Here is an 18,935-nt window from a genome sequence, read left to right on the forward strand (position 1 = left end):
GGTCTCTGTTGAAAGGGTTCCTCATGGAACCCAAAAGTGTTCTATCTGGAACAGAAAAGGCTTCTTCAGAGGGTTCACCTATGGGGAGAGCCAAGGAGCCCTCTTTTGTTCTAGATGGCACCTTTCTTTCCACCCATGGACACACTAATACGTCTGGCTTGTATTAATGAACCTAACACTTGGATAGTCATGTACCATTTACCCCAGCTGCTGTATTTTTAGGTTGTACTTCTGTTTAAGCATAAGGTCAATGCAAAGCAATGCAAATTGAGCTTATGCTTGGACGTAAGTAGAAGAACCTAAAAATACAGCAGATGGAGTAAATGGTGCATTACTATCCAAGTGTTAGGTTCATTATACAGATGTAGGACCTTCATTTGATCACTGTTGTAGGAGAACTTTCCTGCATAGCAGGACATTTGAAATGTGTAGTGTATTTGAGGTTTAAAAATGCTTCTGAAGTTTGTAATTTCCACTTTGAAATTTCAGACTTGAAAAAATCTATCAAGACCTACAAACAGATATAATAATTATAATCCACATAATAATTCAGAATTCCAGTTGCTTCAGGATTATTTTCCTGCTGTAGAAAACTGTCTCAAATTAAGATCCTATATCTGTATGTGCTACTGAAATAGATAACTCAAATGTATTTTAGTATAGGATCAGTATAATTATATATATTATATAATTTCAAAATACTGCACATTATTTTAGAAATATTAGGAGTATAGGCTACCTGTGAGATATATTATCTGTATGAGTATGTTCTAATTCACCACAATGTTTTTTTTACCATGCAGCCCCTCCACATCTGATAGAGAAACCTGAGGATGTGCAGAAGCCCATTGACGACTCTCTGGTGTGGGAATGCAAGGCCACCGGGAAGCCCAAGCCCTCCTATAGGTGGATGAAGAACGGAGAGAACCTGGAGTCACTGGAGGTGAGACCAATATGGAGTGAAGTGTACAGTATAGATTTATTAAAGAGGTCAATGGAATGCAGACTGTGGGGGATAGAAGAAGGATGCTGGATTGGTGCACATTCAACAAATCTGCTCTAACAAAGTGGATATTCGTCAAATCCATCATGATTGATGTATTGTAACAGGCCCACAATGTGGTTGCTAAAATCCAATGCATAACATTTAAAAGTTGTCCCTTTTCAAGTATAGAAGAAGTGACTGCTAAATGCTAACACCCGTTCGAATATGCTGGTAGCATAGCTAGCATACAGAAATCGGTGGTGGTAGTTAAAGTCATTTTTAACTGTAATGCAGTGTATAGGTGACGATGACATGAACATGTATTGGAGTTGACATCTATACAAGCATTATACTCCGATTTTTACCTCAACATAGTGTGAAATAAACATTGAAACAATAGCGTAAATGTAGGCAAAAAACATTTGCAGGGGGGCAATGAGGAGATTCGGGGTGTTTCCCCCACGGCATCTTTCCCCCACATGTTTCCATGGCATTTCCATTGTTTTTATCGAGTTTGATTTATCTCTTTACCTAATGTATAGATGCTCAGAATGTGTGCTGATACAGGCGGATGCAACGTTAGTGTGTTCAGATAGAAAGGCATCATGCACAACAGACACCATTCTCATTTCACTGCAGATAGTTTTATGAACTTAAATTACTGTTATAAACCTTACAAAAGCAGTGTGCACCCACTTGGCTTGTTCAGCCTTCTTTCCTAATATATGGGTCCATGGTTTACTTTGTTGTAAAAACGAAGAGATCTAAACACAATTTGGCTAGATATCACCTTTATTCCTTTACTGCATGGCTTTAAACTGTTCAGTTCCCCAGAACAACACTTATCTAACAGGATTTTGATTATCCTGAAAGTGTCTACTTGGCTCTGGTTTGTTAAATGTCTACAATTTTATGCTGGTCTTAGAGCGCCGTAATCTTCTGGTAAAATCTCTCTTCCCAGAGTGAAGTTATTACTCCTGTACCACCAATGGAGAAAAAGGAGAAGAGCCCCTTATAAACACACTGACTTTTGTGCATCCTAAATCGACTGTAGCAAGCCAGTTATTTAAGCAAAAGGCATGAGAACCCGGGGATTATTGTGTGATAGCTCCCGATTAAGGGTGGTTCTTTCTTAGGCCCAAGGAGGTTCAATTATATTATTGCTTTTATAAAAAAATTTTTTTAATATTAACAACATGTTTTCATTAAAAAAACATTATTTTAATGAGTCAATTTGTTTTATTTCATCTTTCCACCAGATGATATAGTCCGAGCAAAAGTCAGTTGTTAGTGCTGACGTTCTGTGTCACATCCTGACCATAGAAAGCTGTTATTTTCTATGGTAGAGTAGGTCAGGGCGTGACAGGGGGGTTTTCTAGTTTAGTTTTTCTATGTTAAGTTCTAGTTTTGTATTTCTATGTTGGGTTTTGTTTGGGATGATCTCCAATTAGAGGCAGCTGGTCCTCGTTGTCTCTAATTGGAGATCATACTTAAGTAGGTGTTTTTCCCACCTGGGTTTGTGGGAGATTGTCTTTGAGTTAGTGTATGTTTCACCTCTGAATCACGGTATGTTTTGTTATTCAGTTTATTAATATGTATTGCATAGTTTCACCGTGAAAATAAAATGTGGAACGACACACACGCTGCACTTTGGTCCGCTCCTTCCTACGACAACCGTGACATTCTGAAGACGCTAACAAAACAGGCTAGTTGTTAATTCTATTCTCATGTTTTGACCTAGTCGTTCCTTCTATTCACTCCATGTAAACAAATTATTGGCATATAGCTACCTAGCAGAGGTTCAATGATGACGAGAGACAAGAACTTCAATAAATAATTATTTAATAAATAATGTATAAATAGGCAACAACCAGCTGATTGTTGAGTCAATACTATAGCTATGGATGATAGCTAAGCTAATGTTACTTCTCCTTTGCTAGCTAGCCAACTAAAGCTGTCACACAATCACATTAACCTCTCTGGGTATGTGGGATGCTAGCCAGTGAAATAGCAGGGCGGCAAATTCAAAACAACAAAAATTCAAATTTCTCAAACATACAACTATTATATCCCATTTTAAAGATACACTTCTCGTTAATCCAACCACATTGTCCAATTTCAAAAAGGCTTTACGGCGAAAGCATAACATTAGATTATGTTAGGACAGTGCCGAGACAAGAAAAACCACACAGCCATTTTCCAAGCAAGGAGAGGCATCACAAAAAACAGAAATACAGCTAAAATGAATCACTAAGCTTTGATGATCTTCATCAGATGGCACTCATAGGACTTCATATTACACAATACATGTATGTTTTGCTCGATACAGTTCATATTTATATCCAAAAACCCCATTTTACATTGGCGTGTAATGTTCAGAAATGTTTTGCCTCCCAAAACTTCCGGTGAATGAGCACATCAATTTACAGAAATACTCATCATAAACGTTGATAAAATATTCAACAGTTATTCAAAGACTTATAGATACACTTCTCCTTAATGCAACCGCTGTGTCAGATTTCAAAAAAGCTTTATGGCGAAAGCAAATTTTGCAATAATCTGAGTACAGCGCTCAGATATCAAAACAAGCCATACAGATACCCGCCATTTTGGAGTCAACAGAAATGACAAAAATTACATTATAAATATTCACTTACCTTTGATGATCTTCATCAGAATGCACTTCCAGGAATCCCAGTTCCACAATAAATGTATTTTTGTTCGATAAAGTCCTTAATTTGTGTCCAAATACCTCCTTTTTGATCACGCGTTTAGTCCACTACTCCAAATGCAGGAAGCGCGCGCAAAATGTCCTGAGGAAAAGTCAAAAAAGTTATATTTACATTCATAGAAACATGTCAAACGATGTACAGCATCAATCTTTAAGATGTTTTTATCATAAATCTTCAGTAATATTCCAACCGGACAATTCCAATGTCTTCAAAAAAGAAAAGGAACACAGCTAACTCTCACGTGAGCGCGTGCCACTAAGCTCATGTCATTTTCTCACTCAGCTACTTCCAGGAGCTCTTATTCTCTCCCCACAGTAGAAGCATGAAACAATGTTCTAAAGACTGTCGACGTCTAGTGGAAGCCTTAGGAAGTGCAAAATGAACCCTAAGTCACTGTATACTGTATAGGCAACCACTTGAAAAACTACAAACCTCAGATTTCCACACTTCCAGGTTGGATTTTTCTCAGGTTTTTGCCTGCCATATGAGTTCTGTTATACTCACAGACATATTTCAAACCGTTCTAGAAACTTCAGAGTGTTTTCTATCCAAATCTACTAATAATATGCATATCCTACCTTCTGAGCCTGAGTAGCAGGCAGTTTACTACGGGCACGCCTTTCATCCGGACGTCAAAATACTGCCCCCTATGCTAGAGAAGTTAAGCAGCTGAAATGACAGCAAACTATGTGCATTTTCATTTGTTTTACCTTTGTTTCTCTAGCCAATTATTTGATAATGATCCTGATAAATGAATTTGCCTGGATCAGAGAAGCTGTCAGTATCGCCACGTTCAAATGCATGGCACGGTGGAGATCGCAAAAAAAAAGATTGGATAGCTACAATTTGGCAGTACGCCCAGACAAACCATGTTTTGAGAACAAATTAAAGATATCTCAGTTTCAAGGTCTCAGCTTAGAGAGGAGAAGCCTCGTGAGGTGTTGGTCTGTCACATTATGAAACAGTATTGGTCGGTCACATGAATGAAACAAAACGGTAATGATTAATTAATGATGCTAAATCATGCAAGCATAACTCTTTTGTGTATAGCTGTATATAAGACAACTGCTGGGTCTGCCCAAGCAGAGCTCCTGATTGACATGTGTACTATGGTGCATTGAGTTGGTTGGAACCTATCCAGTGCGCTGACAAGTAAATAATGATTTATTTAAACTTCGAGTGTCCCTGTGTAAGAATTTCCATGACAGGCATTGTGATGGTACAACTCCCTGCTATCAACCAATCAGCATCCAGGATCCAAACAACCCATTTTATAAAAACACATTGACTATTGTGCATCCTATACCTACTGTACTATAGCCACGTGCCTCTCTCAGATTACATATAATGAGCACAATAATGAGAGCTGAACACCTACAATAGATACTGTACAGTGTAGACTGCAACTGCAAGGTTATTTGTTCAGCTCATAGAAGTGCAGTGGTCAGAGTGAAGTATCCATTACGGCTTTGTGGAAATATGATTCAATATACCTGAATGGGAGCGCGACAGGTCCCATGTGCTACAGTACGTGGCCAGGATATTTGCTGGAGATTGATGGTGAGCACTCAGGCACAGCTTGGACGAAAAAATAAACAGACTTTATGTAAATTTTCTTCATTATGCAAAATGGTCACAAACAAAACAGAGGGTATCGATCATTTCGTCTATGTTATATATGCAGGACAAATGTGAGACGCAGGCCTGTTTTATTGTTACCAGAGGCAGTGCTCCAAACAGCAGCAGCAGGCTCTGTCTCTCTCCTTTGCCCATAAAGCCAGATTAGGGTTGCCTTCAGCTGTGCATAATTAACAATCTGTCTAGTCATTGCATCACATTTTATTAAAAACCTTTACAAGGTCTACTGAAATGGTTTGCATTGTTCTATCGCTTGGTGAAAGAAAGGATTAGATTAGGTAACAAATTTACCCCCATCTGTTTGAGGGATTATTTTACTCAAAGTTGTTTTTATTTCCATACACTCTTAGAAAAAAGGGTTACAATCGGGTTCTTCGGCTGTCCCCATAGGAGAACCCTTTTGTGTACAATGTTCAACCCTCTGTAGAAAGGGTTCTACATGGAACCCTAAAGGATTCTACCTGGAACCAAAGGGGTTTAACCTACAACTAAAAAGGGTTCTTCAAAGGGTTCTCCTATGGGGACAGCCGAAGAACACTTTAAGGTTCTACATTGCACCCTTTTTTATAAAGAGTGTACCATATAATTCTAACACTTCTAGTTCAACTGGACAGATTTGGAGACCATCTGTATCGGATGCCTCTGAGTGTATCTGATGCCTCTGAGTGTATCTGTGATAAAAGGTGAGACACATCGATGTGTTCATTCTCATGGACTAGGATTTCCTTAATATGGACATAAATGGGAGGATTAGTAATGCACTTGGATAATTAGATTAATCAAGCAGAAGTGTTACATTGTTTGAAATGTCACCAGCAACCAGTGCAGCTTCATCAATCTGATAACTAAAGGTCATTCATGGAGGGAGGGCAGGAACTGGGAAGATATACCATTTGGTGTGATTCATTACAGTAAATCAATAGGGACCTTTTCTGCTTGTCCTGCTCATTTGGACATATGAGCTGACTGCAATGGCTTATGATATTACCTTCATTTTTGCAAATAACTTTGCAAGTTTGGTCCGGAGCTAAAGTGCATGGGTACACAGACTATGAATAGTTATGATACTGTCAATAATGTTAATGCGTTTATCATACCTGCCGAGAGGGACGATAATCAAAAACGAGAAATTCAAGGTATCTCAAAAACCACCATTACATTAATTTGTTTGACATTAATCGAAACAAGTGGCTTGTTGTTTATACTGTCCTATATAAAATGAAGAAACCTGGTTGTGTTGGCAATAACATTGCCAATCATTTCCATTCAGCATAAGGCATGCAGATGGTCCCCCAAGGTCCCCGCATGGAAAACTGCTGATGTAAGAGGAACGTCATGCTTAATTAATAGCAGCTCGTAAACAGAGAGATTTCTACGCACTGACTGATATACGCCACCACCATTCTGCCGCTCTTGCCAGCAGGCACATTTAACACTGTGCATCCGACTAGCTATGAGCCACTGAGCATTATGGAAATTCACAACGCAACCTGCTCAAACACGGGCTTAGCTACTGATGTTTCAATGAGGACAGCTCCTCTTTTCATATGACAGTACCTTAATCCCGTCAGACTGCCTGGAGTCACGGCTGTGCCAAACCTAAGCTGAGCCGAGCCGACACCCCTATGGAAATGTGCTCTAATGACATTAAGGGTGAGCCTCTAAAAACAGAGGAGATGAAGGGCAGAAGGCAGAACTCTGTAAAAATGTCACAAAGAGCACTGCCAAAATTCCTTCCCTAAAAACTGTTGTCGGTTTAATGCCATTCTGGTAATAAAGATATATATTTGTACTTAAGTTCATAAATGTAAACATACCTTGAAGATAAAGTAGCTAAGTGTCTGGGTTTGAGTGCATTAAGCCCATCTGGGCTAATAAGCCTGTCTATTTTGATGGGCTAGTCACAACAGAGGTATATCTTCTTCACCACGGGGGCAGGAATCTACTATTGAATGGTAGCCCAGTACAGTGTGTGATCTGCAGTGTACATAACAGCTTACAGTACTTAGTATGTATAGGGAATACCTATCGGGAAACCAATTTTCACAATACTGTATAGCTCTGATGTTAAGATATTCCTATTCCTCACATCCAGTCCTTGTGCTGAAGGGGAAACTGGCCCCGTGGTGAAGCCAGTGATATACATTGGGAATGGTTTTATATCACTCTCATAAACATGCAGATTGATTAGGGTCATTTTCTGGTAGCCTGCCTCCTTCCACTCTGCCCTTTCCCTCCATTAGTGATGAAAACCTAGATTCATTGCCACGTCCGTCACTACCACACTATAATTCACTGGCACATTGGCTGCATGCTTTTATGCAAATTACCAATCGGAATAAGGTATATCAAAGGGCATGACTCTGTCTCTCTGTTCATAGGAGCGCATACAAGTTGCCAATGGAGCGTTGTCAATCAGCCGGCTGACGCTGTCCGACATTGGAATGTATCAATGTGTGGCTGGAAACAAACATGGGGAGGTATACTCCAATGCAGAGCTCAGAGTCATTGGTAAGGCAATACAAGGCTGGATGTGTGTTGGTGTGCCTGCCTGCCTGACTAAATGTATTGTATGTACACTCTTAGAAAAAAGGGATCTAAAGGGGTTCTTCGGCTGTCTCCATAGGAGAACCATTTTTGGTTCCAGGTTGAACCCTTTTTGGTTCCAAGGGTTCTAGAAAGGGTTCTACCTGGCAACCAAAAAGGGTTCTTCAAAGGGTTCTCCTGTGGGGACATATAAAGGTAGCACCTTTTTTTCCTAAGAGTGTAGTACAGTATGCACGTTTGTTTGTCGTGTGCATGTTTTAGTGTTATTGCGACATTTGTTTTCCATTCCCTACCACTGTAGTGTGACCTCCAGCATCTCTGTGATTTCCTCCTAATTAAAAAACATAAATTACAGGATGAATGCACTGGAGTGCTATTGATGTATGGCCATGCCACTGTGCTCCCCAGTCCCACCCATCTGCCCTGTCAGTCCTGTCAGGGCTAGCCTCCAGCTTTCACTCCCCAACCCATCTCCCATCACGTTTGAACATTGTTTTGTCATTGATTGGAATTAGATCCAACACAGCCAACGAGCCCAGGTTAAATTTGGAGGAGGTAAAAAATATAATTGACAAACCCTGGCAGAAATGCACTAATTGAAGTGCTTTATAAAAGCACAGGGAGGGATGATCCAGGAGTGAAAAGGAAATGATCAGGATAGAACTAAATCGAGCTGAAAAACTGAAGGACATGACATTTTTTCTTTGTTTTTCTTTGCAGAGAAAATGATTCCCTGTTAATTAACGAGTGCAGTGTAGCACTCTCCTACCTTCCCTGACATTTCTGCTCAACATCACACACACACACTACATGCCTCACTTTGAAGTACAGAGCAGCCATGTGAGGATGTGTTTAAAATATCCATGATTTATTTACATTTACATTTACGTCATTTAGCAGACGCTCTTATCCAGAGCGACTTACAAATTTATCCATGCTTACCTACTGTTATTAAACCATTTAGGGGTTATACAGATAACATTCAATTTCATTATTTTGGTTTTGTGCCTTTTCAGTATCTGCCTTTGACTCTCAGTCTATTCCATACATGCTGGAGTGGAGAGGTTATTTATCTCCTTTAGCCTTTTCTACCCTGGCTGAGACCTCCTCTAGCTATGGCCAATGGCAATGGGAGAATCTCACTTGCATTTGCTTGGCTCCTCATGTCCTCTCTCCTCACCTCACCTGTACGTGATTATACTATATATGAAGTACAGGAATGTTGAGGTGTACATGGTTGAAACTTGCTGGCTGATAAAGCCAGAGGTCCCTCCCTTCTGACCTTCTCCACCAATGGGTTTTAAGAAGTTGGCAAGGAGAGAGGACATGAGGAGTCAAGGAAATGCAATTGAAATACTCCCAATGACTATCTCTAGGCCTTGCCAATCGGGAGTCTCATTTTCCCTTGCTGTATATATATATATTTTTTGGGGGACAACGCAACATCACCAGGAACGACTCTGGGTCCACTATACTAAGGCCCTTAGGATTTCCTAGTGCAGTTCATGTGATAAACTCATGGCTTTACGCTCATGTAACGCATGTTGAAAGTTAGATATCGGAAAGTAAAAGGGCAGCGAAGGGTTTTTAACATGCATGTCTTGTTTCAGCTGTTGCCCCAGATTTCTCCCAGAACCAGCTGAGGAGCCCCACCATGGTGAAGGAGGGAGGAGACGTGCTGATCGAGTGCCGGCCCAAGATGTCCCCCTGGGGCGTGATCTCCTGGAGGAAGGGCAGCGAGGCTCTTCGAGAGAGCCACAGGTAATGTAACAATCTCTCTCTTTATTGTCTGATCGCTCTCTCTGTGGAGGGGTTGATTTTCCTAAGCACTGGGGTTGTTGTAGGATTTGTTCAGGTATGGTACCCTGGAGGAACGGTTGTTGTAGGATTTGTTCAGGTATGGTACCCTGGAGGAACGGTTGTTGTAGGATTTGTTCGGGTATGGTACCCTGGAGGAACGGTTGTTGTAGGATTTGTTCAGGTATTGTACCCTGGAGGAACGGTTGTTGTAGGATTTGTTCGGGTATGGTACCCTGGAGGAACGGTTGTTGTAGGATTTGTTCAGGTATGGTACCCTAGAGGAACGGTTGTTGTAGGATTTGTTCGGGTATGGTACCCTGGAGGAACGGTTGTTGTAGGATTTGTTCAGGTATGGTACCCTGGAGGAACGGTTGTTGTAGGATTTGTTCGGGTATGGTACTCTGGAGGAACGGTTGTTGTAGTGGACCTGGCTGATTTTGTTCTTCAGGCATATGGTCTATTATTCAGCTGTTGACTGGAAAAAAAAATTGTGTTACACCTGTGCCTGTAGGCCTAATTCACCCCAGACATAACTCTGGAAACACTTTAAAACCCGTGTGAGGACTGAAAGTAAAATTGGTTTGGCCAGTACTTGGAGTCGCCCAACATGCCACTCGCTGTGCAGAGTCTGGGTGCTAATCAAGCACTTTTCGCCCTCTGTGGGAGGGTGTGGGCGACCATACCAGCCACTGTCTGCTGACATATATCCACGCTTTTCTGGGCAAAAGTGTTAAGCCAGCCTCCTGCTAACAGTGACAGGAGAGCTGTGTGTGTGTGTGTGGGTGAGGGGTGTGGCTGGGTGGCGTCAGGGGTCAGTCAGACAGTCCTGATCCAGACAGGGGTCACCCATTCGGTGACACAGCTGCGGCACCACTTTGGTGGCACGACTCTGACAGCAGGACTGTGTGCACAGTGTCTGGTACGACTCGTCATGGTTTACATATACACAAAGAGGTGTTGTTGCTTGTCAAACAAAGTATCCTGCATTTGCATAGTGGTTACTCTGCTGGTGCCCTTCAGCTACACTGTATACCTACGTACATGATGCTGTCTCCCAAGCAGACGGATCAAGGCTGGAATGCTGAAACGCATCAAGTTTTATTAATAAAATATGTATTTTTCGATTCTACTATTTTGTCATCCCCTCTTGAACTGACAGTTTGAATCCTGGTTAAACTGTGAGATAGCGATAGACTATGCTTTTCCTTTTCCATGGTTTCTAACACAAATATCCACCGAGCTACAGTAACTGATCATTTTGATTTAATGTCCTGCTTGTAGCGTATGGATATGTTTGGAACGGAGAGTTTTGTTGTTGATTGATTTGGTATTTTGCACTGCTGTGACACTGGTATATGTTTCCATGGGATGATTAATTCAATAGCAGTGGCTCTATTTGGCTTGAATGAATGGATGTTGCCATGTTCCCCGGTTCTTCCCTGCTGGTTTGTCGGTCCTTGTTTGTTTCCCTTTTTTGTTTAACTATGAGCTTGTTACAAGTAGATAGTTGAGATATACTGTTTGTTTGATGTAGCGCTGACGCCTACCTGAACTCACATACTGTATGGCATTTTAATGTTCTGATAGGGACTTGCTGGAAACAAAGGCAAACGTGGATTATTAAACCTGGACCAGTGCCCTTAATGTCATAAACACAATCTATCAAAATAATGTGCTATTCATAGAGGAAATGATATTACAATATCTCTAGATCTGTATTCTAGTGGAGTCCTGGGCCTTTTTGAACTTGAAAAGTACATTGTCATGCTTTTACTTTGTAAATGGTATTCAGCGCAGACCACCTGGTGTGCTTTTGACACAGAGGTAATTAAAAAGAAAAATTTGTAGGTCACAAGTTTGCTCGCGTCTGTCCCAGCTTGTATTGTGCAGGATAAAATCTTGTCAGGATGCATTGTCAATAGGTGGAACCCTCCCATGTTAATGTATTTTCCGTACCGTGAAAAGTATGTGTGAGGCATAGAATATGTTGACCCAGCAAACTGGGAACATTCCCAGAACATTAGTTAAGATTCCCATTAAATTCTAATTAGGGTTTGAAAAAAATTGTCAAATAAAATATATTTTAAATGTTCTCTTCACATTCACTCAAATGTTCCCAGCAAACTAAAATGATTGGTTCTGTGAAAGTTCCCAGAACATTTGTTAGGTTGTGGCAAATGTTCTCATAACACAAAAAAATGTCCAGTGGTGCCTACAGTATGAACAGAGAGACAATGTTTTTATAAAACATTCACCTTATGTTGCAAGAACGTTCTCAGAACACATTTTGTATTTTTAAAGGTTCCCAAAAGGCCTGGTGGGAACAAAAGATGAACTGTTAAGTTGTGCAGATGATTATACAAGGATTATTTTGGGGTGCAAAAAACATTCACCTGATGTTACAAGAACGTTCCCAGAACACATTTATGCTCTTTAAATGTTCATAAAACATTTATTTAGGTTGTGTGAACATTGTGGGGATATGACAAGAGAAAGGTTCCCAAAACACAAAATTGTTCCAGTTGTGCAGACATTTAGACAATGTATCAGGGTGCACAAAACGTTCCTTTGATGTTGCAAGAATGTTGACAGCACAGCCTTTCTGAGTTTTTTAAAGGTTTCCAGAACATTTAATTAGGTTGTGGGAACAGTGCAGTTACATTACAAGAGATTACAAGCACAGAATATGCTCAGTTGTGATGACATTCATACAATGTTTAAGTTTGGTTGCACAGGACATTCCCTTAGAATGTTGACAAAAACACCTAGTCTAAGTCCTTTAAAGGTTCCCAGAACATTTAATTAAGTTATGAAAGTTGTCTGGAATGTAGCAAGAATATTGTTGTGATATTCACATATTGTACTTTCGAGGTTGCACCAAACATTCCCACAATTTTGCACAATTTCCCAAAATTGTGTTTTTATTGCGTTCACAGCATATTTATTTTAAGTTTAACATCATATTCCATTGTTGTTCACACAATTTTTTTATTTTACCAGGCAAGTCAGTTAACAACAAATTCTTATTTTCAATGACGGCCTAGGAACAGTGGGTTAACTGCCTTGTCCAGGGGCAGAACAATAGATTTTTGCCTTGTCAGCTCAGGGATTCGACCTTGCAACCTAGTCCAACGCTCTAACCACTAGGCTACGCTGCCGCCCCAAAGGATATAAATTATACCGTGTCTTGGAGGTCCTCAGAATATTTCAAGAACATTTAGAAAATGTTAAAGGTCAGACACACCAGTAGGATTGTCAAACATTTGCCTGCCAACAGTACTTAGCACCTCTGAACAGAGTGGCGCCAGTCAATCTCTTTTATGATCCCACAGCAAAGACCTTGATGTCATAAGCCACTCAACCTTGTTAAAATACTCCAAACAAGAAGGTGGCGGTAACGTTGTTTGGTAATGCATGTGCGTGTGTTTCTTTATGGCCTAGTCAATGTTAGCTAACTAGCTGTGCTAATGGTACTACTAGTCAGATGACCACAGCTAGATAACTAGCTAGCAAGATGAAAAAGAAAACATTTAATTTACTCTCCATAATCACCAACAGCCCATTTACATTAGCTAAATGGTTAGCATCATTCGCTAGGTAGCTAGCTGTTGTGCTAGCTAGGTAATGTAAATTTAAATACACTGCATTGACTCTCAGAAGCCAGCTACAGGCAGCTGTTTCATGGAAACAAATCCATTGTGATTGAAATATAATGTTACTAGCCACAGTGGCCAGATGGCTAGCTTGGTAAAGCATTTGTGTTGTGTGCATTGTGCTGCACTTACCACCCTATTTGTTTCATATGAAGTGTGTGTGACTGCTTTGCTCAGTTAGCGAGCGTTAGCTAGCTACAGTGAGGGAAAAAAGTATTTGATCCCCTGCTGATTTTGTACGTTTGCCCACTGACAAAGAAATGATCAGTCTATAATTTTAATGGTAGGTTTATTTGAACAGTGAGAGACAGAATAACAACAAAAAAATCCAGGAAAACGCATGTCAAAAATGTTATAAATTGATTTGCATTTTAATGAGGGAAATAAGTATTTGACCCCATCTCAATCAGAAAAATGTCTGGCTCCCAGGTGTTTTTTATACAGGTAACGAGCTGAGATTAGGAGCACACTCTTAAAGGGAGGGCTCCTAATCTCAGTTTGTTACCTTTATAAAAGACACCTGTCCACAGCAGCAATCAATCAATCAGATTCCAAACTCTCCACAATGGCCAAGACCAAAGAGCTCTCCAAGGATGTCAGGGACAGGATTGTAGACCTACACAAGGCTGGAATGGGCTACAAGACCATCGTCAAGCAGCTTGGTGAGAAGGTGACAACAGTTGGTGTGATTATTCGCAAATGGAAGAAACACAAAAGAACTGTCAATCTCCCTCGGCCTGGGGCTCCATGCAAGATCTCACCCCGTGGAGTTGCAATGATCATGAGAACGGTGAGGAATCAGCCCAGAACTACACGGGAGGATCTTGTCAATGATCTCAAGGCAGCTGGGACCATAGTCACCAAGAAAACAATTGGTAACACACTACGCCGTGAAGGACTGAAATCCTGCAGCGTCCGCAAGGTCCCCCTGCTCAAGAAAGCACATATACATGCCCGTCTGAAGTATGCCAATGAACATCTGAATGATTCAGAGGACAACTGGGTGAAAGTGTTGTGGTCAGATGAGACCAAAATGGACCTCTTTGGCATCAACTCAACTCGCCGTGTTTGGAGGAGGAGGAATGCTACCTATGACCCCAAGAACACCATCCCCACCGTCAAACATGAAGGTGGAAACATTATGCTTTGGGGGTGTTTTTCTACTAAGTGGACAGGACAACTTCACCACATCAAAGGGATGATGGACGGGGCCATGTACCGTCAAATCTTGGGTGAGAACCTCCTTCCCTCAGCCAGGGCATTGAAAATGGGTCGTGGATGGGTATTCCAGCATGACAATGACCCATAACACACGGCCAAGGCAACAAAGGAGTGGCTCAAGAAGAAGCACATTAAAGTCCTGGAGTGGCCTAGCCAGTCTCCAGACCTTAATCCCATAGAAAATCTGTGACGGGAGCTGAAAGTTCGAGTTGCCAAACGTCAGCCTCGAAACCTTAATGACTTGGAGAAGATCTGCAAAGAGGAGTGGGGCAAAATCCCTCCTGAGATGTGTGAAAACCTGGTGGCCAACTACAAGAAACGTCTGACCTCTGTCATTACCAACAAGGGTTTTGCCACCAAGTACCAAGTCATGTTTTGCAGAGGGGTCAAATATTTATTTCCCTCATTAAAATGCAAATCAATTTATAACATTTTTGACGTGTTTTTCTGGATTTTTTGTTGTTATTCTGTATCTCACTGTTCAAATAAACCTACCATTAAAATTATAGACTGATCATTTCTTTGTCAGTGGGCAAACGTACAAAATCAGCAGGGGATCAAATACTTTTTCCCCTCACTGTAGCTTACTAATAAGCTTATGCACATTATCAAACCTAACAAAAAAATCCTTCAAGCACAACTCATTAGAAAGATATAAAATATGTAAAGAATTGCTCTAGAAAAATATTTATTATGCAGCTTTATTATTTTAGTTGGGTGGATTAGACTGGGAAAACTTCCCTCTTCCTTCCTTTTTCTTGTCACTCCTGTCGGCTCTCCCACTTGGAGGTTCGTGCTCTCTGATTGACTCAAAGTCAAGTTGCCGAGCATTGCGTTCTACAGGTACGTACACCCTTTGTTCTAGCAAGAGAAGGAACGGCCTCCTTCTGTGATAAGTGCTGTACCTATCGGCAGTCAGATTCTCGGGGGGGGGGTTCATGCTTTATATTTAAGTTTGACCTAATGGGCTACAATATTCTCAGCATGCACATTTCTAGTTATTTAAAGCATATCGGAATTACATGCCTTTTATGTTCTTCTCCAGATGTATTAACAATTCTCATTTGAGGATTATATTGTAGACCCACTACAACATGATATTGACAACCATTGCATTTAATTTCATTCAGAGGACATTTGAGTAGCATTTAATCATACAAATATCCATATTTTTCACACTTTATATGTTGACAATCTGCAATCTTCAGCCAGCTCAGTAAGCCTCTGTGCCACCAGGAGACAGCTGTGGTATTACGTATTTGATTCCAATCTATATAGATAGGGAAATACATGGTTAATTAGGACTAGGGTTGCAGAATTCGGAAGATTCCCAGAATCAGGAGGCAATAAGCAGGAAATCCGAAATCCTCCAACCAGGATTTCTGGTAGGTAGACTAGCGTTTAGAGCATTGGGCCAGTAACCGAAATGTCACCAGTTTGAGTCCACATGTGTATAATACACCCGTGTACATGTGTGAAATAGGACAAATATAAGCCACCACCAAATTATTATTATTATTATTATACTTGTAACACTGCATTTTATGATTTATTTTTTATTTTTCATCACATATTGAAAGACTTATGAAATATTATTTAAGTTGGGTCGATATTTATAAAGCTTAATTTAAATAAGTTGTATTCTTGTGTATTCACATGCTTCTTAAATATAGACTCAGAACCTTCAAACTAAATATGAAACAATTTGTCCTTTTCTCAATTTCAATCGAAACACATACAAATGCATGCAATACACATTCTGAAAAATTATGATACATAGCATTTTAATAACTCAGAAACTGTGTTCTGTGTCCTGATTGACCATATTACCTTATGTATATAGACTGAAAAACTGCAATACCACAGCCGTCCCCTTGTGGTGCAGAGCGTTAATGATCTGGCTGAACATTGCAGGTTCCAACCCCACGTGCAGATTGTTAATATTTATTTTTATTCATTTTTTACCTTTATTGAAGCATGAAGTCATGCTGAGATCAGTCTATTTCGCAGATAGGCCCTGCATGAACACTCCAATAAACAACAATTACATAATACATATCTATATACACATCAGTTGCACTATACATATCTATATACACATCAATTACACTATACATATCTATATACACATCAATTACACAATACATGAAAAGCAATGCATCAATCTACGAGACTTCAAGGAGGGCAAGCCCACATTCTGATACAATGTGCAATGGTATGTACTGAACCTATTGGCTGTAATAAAGTGCAAAGCGTTTTGATAAACTGTGTCCAATGGCTTCAATACAGTGGCAGTCGATAACTGGAATGAATGTTGACTGGATTATTTCATTTCTGCTATTTAACGAAAGACAGGATCTGTTCCTATAGAAGAATACTATTTTAATTCTTAATTTCATCAACATGCTTTTTAAAGTATATATTTTTTTCATCAATCCAGATGCCCAGATAGTAATAGGCAGGAACACCAATCAATGAGGGCCCCATCCAAAGTACGTAGGCATAAATCATCAGATACATTTGTAAGTGATTTGGAAAATAACATACACTTGGTTTTACCTGCACTCATTTCAGTTCAACAAAGGCTTTCTGCAGGGCATTAAAGTCAGACTGAAGCATTGACAGAGCCTGGTCAGCTGTGGGGGAAATAGCATACACCAAAGTGTCATCTTTTTTTTACAGATAAACCGATATTGTTCATGTAAATAGTAAAAAGAACCAGACCAAGAATCGATCCCCGTGGGACACCCTTTGTTATGTCCAGAAAACCTGATTTAACATCATCAGTAAATACACACTGTGTTCGGTCCTTTAAATAATGTTCAAACTAGCTACATGCAGCCTGGTCCATGCCAATTGATGAAAAATAAACATAAGTAATGAGTGATCCACAATGTCGAAGGCTTTAGACAGGTCAATAAAATGGGCCACACATTGTTTCTTCTTATCCAAACAATTAAGACCATCATTTAAAACCAAAGAAGTAATGGAGATGGTGATATGACGTGTTCTGAAACTTGACTGGTGTACATTTAGAATACATTCCTTAGTTAAATGTAATAAATGTATATAATCGGCAACAGAGTCCGTTTTTCTAGCCATATCATAACAAGATCTGAGATTATTTTTTACTCTAAGGCATTCAAAGGGAGCGTGTTTCTCTGCCCCCCAAAAAAGATCTAATTATATGGTTGTGTTTGTATGATTTAAATGCTGTTTAAATGTCCTATGAATGAAATTAAATGTTTGTCTAAATCACTTTTTTAGTGGGCCTACAATACAATCCTCAAATGTGAATTTCCATTAAATATGGAGAGAAACATAGTGGGGGATGTATTCCAATCTGTATTATGCTTTAAGGAACTAGAAATGTGCATGCTGAGAATGTTGTGGTAGTATTATGTAAACTTAAATACACAATTTTCTAAATGTTCTTGAAATGTTCTGTGGATCTCCAAGTCAAGATAAAATGTATATTGTGTGAACATCAATGGAATAGTATGTTAAACTGCTATGAAAACTGACTTTGAAATTGTGCTACATTGTGGGAATGTTATGCACAACCTCTTAAGTACAATATGTGAATATCACAAGAATATTCTTGCAACATCCCAGACAACTCCCAAAACTTAAATGTTCTGGGAACCTTTAAAGAACTTAGACCATGTGTTCTTTAAACATTCTTACAACATTAAGGGAATGTCCTGTTCAACCTAACTTAAACGTTGTATGAATATCATCACAACTGAGCATATGTTGTACTTTGGGAACACATCTCTTGTAATGTACCCACACTGTTCCCACAAACAAATTATATGTTCTGGGATTCTTTAAAGAACTCAAAGACTGTTCTGTCAACATTCTTGCACCATCAAAGCAATGTTTTGTGCACCCTGATACAAACATTATCTGCATGTCAGCACAACTGGACAGTTTTTGTGTTTTTGTAAATTAGCTCTTGTCATATCCCCGCAATGTTCCCACAACCTAAAGAAATGTTTTATGAACTTTTAAAGAAAATAATAAAAAAAACTTTTTCTGGGAATGTTCTTGTAAGTGAAGGTGAATGTACACTAAATTAAATTGTTTAATCATCTGCACAACTTTACAGTTTATCTTTTGTGATGTTCCCACAATGTTCTCATCAGACTGTTCCCAAAAACCAATAAAGCATTATGGGAACCTTTAAAGATCAGACAAAATATGTTCTGGGAACGCTTTTGAAACATCAGGCAAATATTTTATAGAATACAACATTGTATAATCATCAGCACAACTGCACAGTTTTTGTGTTATGAGAACATTATACATTACACACTCTCCAATTTCAATTTAAGATTTAAGGTCTTTATTGGCATG

At 39.7% G+C, this 18,935-nt stretch overlaps 1 protein-coding gene across 3 annotated transcripts in view; it reads left to right on the forward strand.

The window, feature by feature from the left end:
• Positions 1-18,935, forward strand: part of LOC106565727 (contactin-4) — a 254,653-nt gene that overhangs the window by 185,367 nt on the left and 50,351 nt on the right. For all 3 annotated transcript variants that reach the window (XM_014133150.2, XM_014133149.2, XM_014133151.2), the window contains exons 9-11: positions 804-943; positions 7,737-7,866; positions 9,513-9,663. In XM_014133150.2, coding sequence (XP_013988625.1) covers positions 804-943; positions 7,737-7,866; positions 9,513-9,663 — 421 coding nt within the window. The remainder of the gene's footprint in view (positions 1-803; positions 944-7,736; positions 7,867-9,512; positions 9,664-18,935) is intronic.

The sequence above is a fragment of the Salmo salar genome, chromosome ssa12, assembly GCF_905237065.1.
Source record: "Salmo salar chromosome ssa12, Ssal_v3.1, whole genome shotgun sequence".
NCBI lineage: Eukaryota > Metazoa > Chordata > Actinopteri > Salmoniformes > Salmonidae > Salmo > Salmo salar.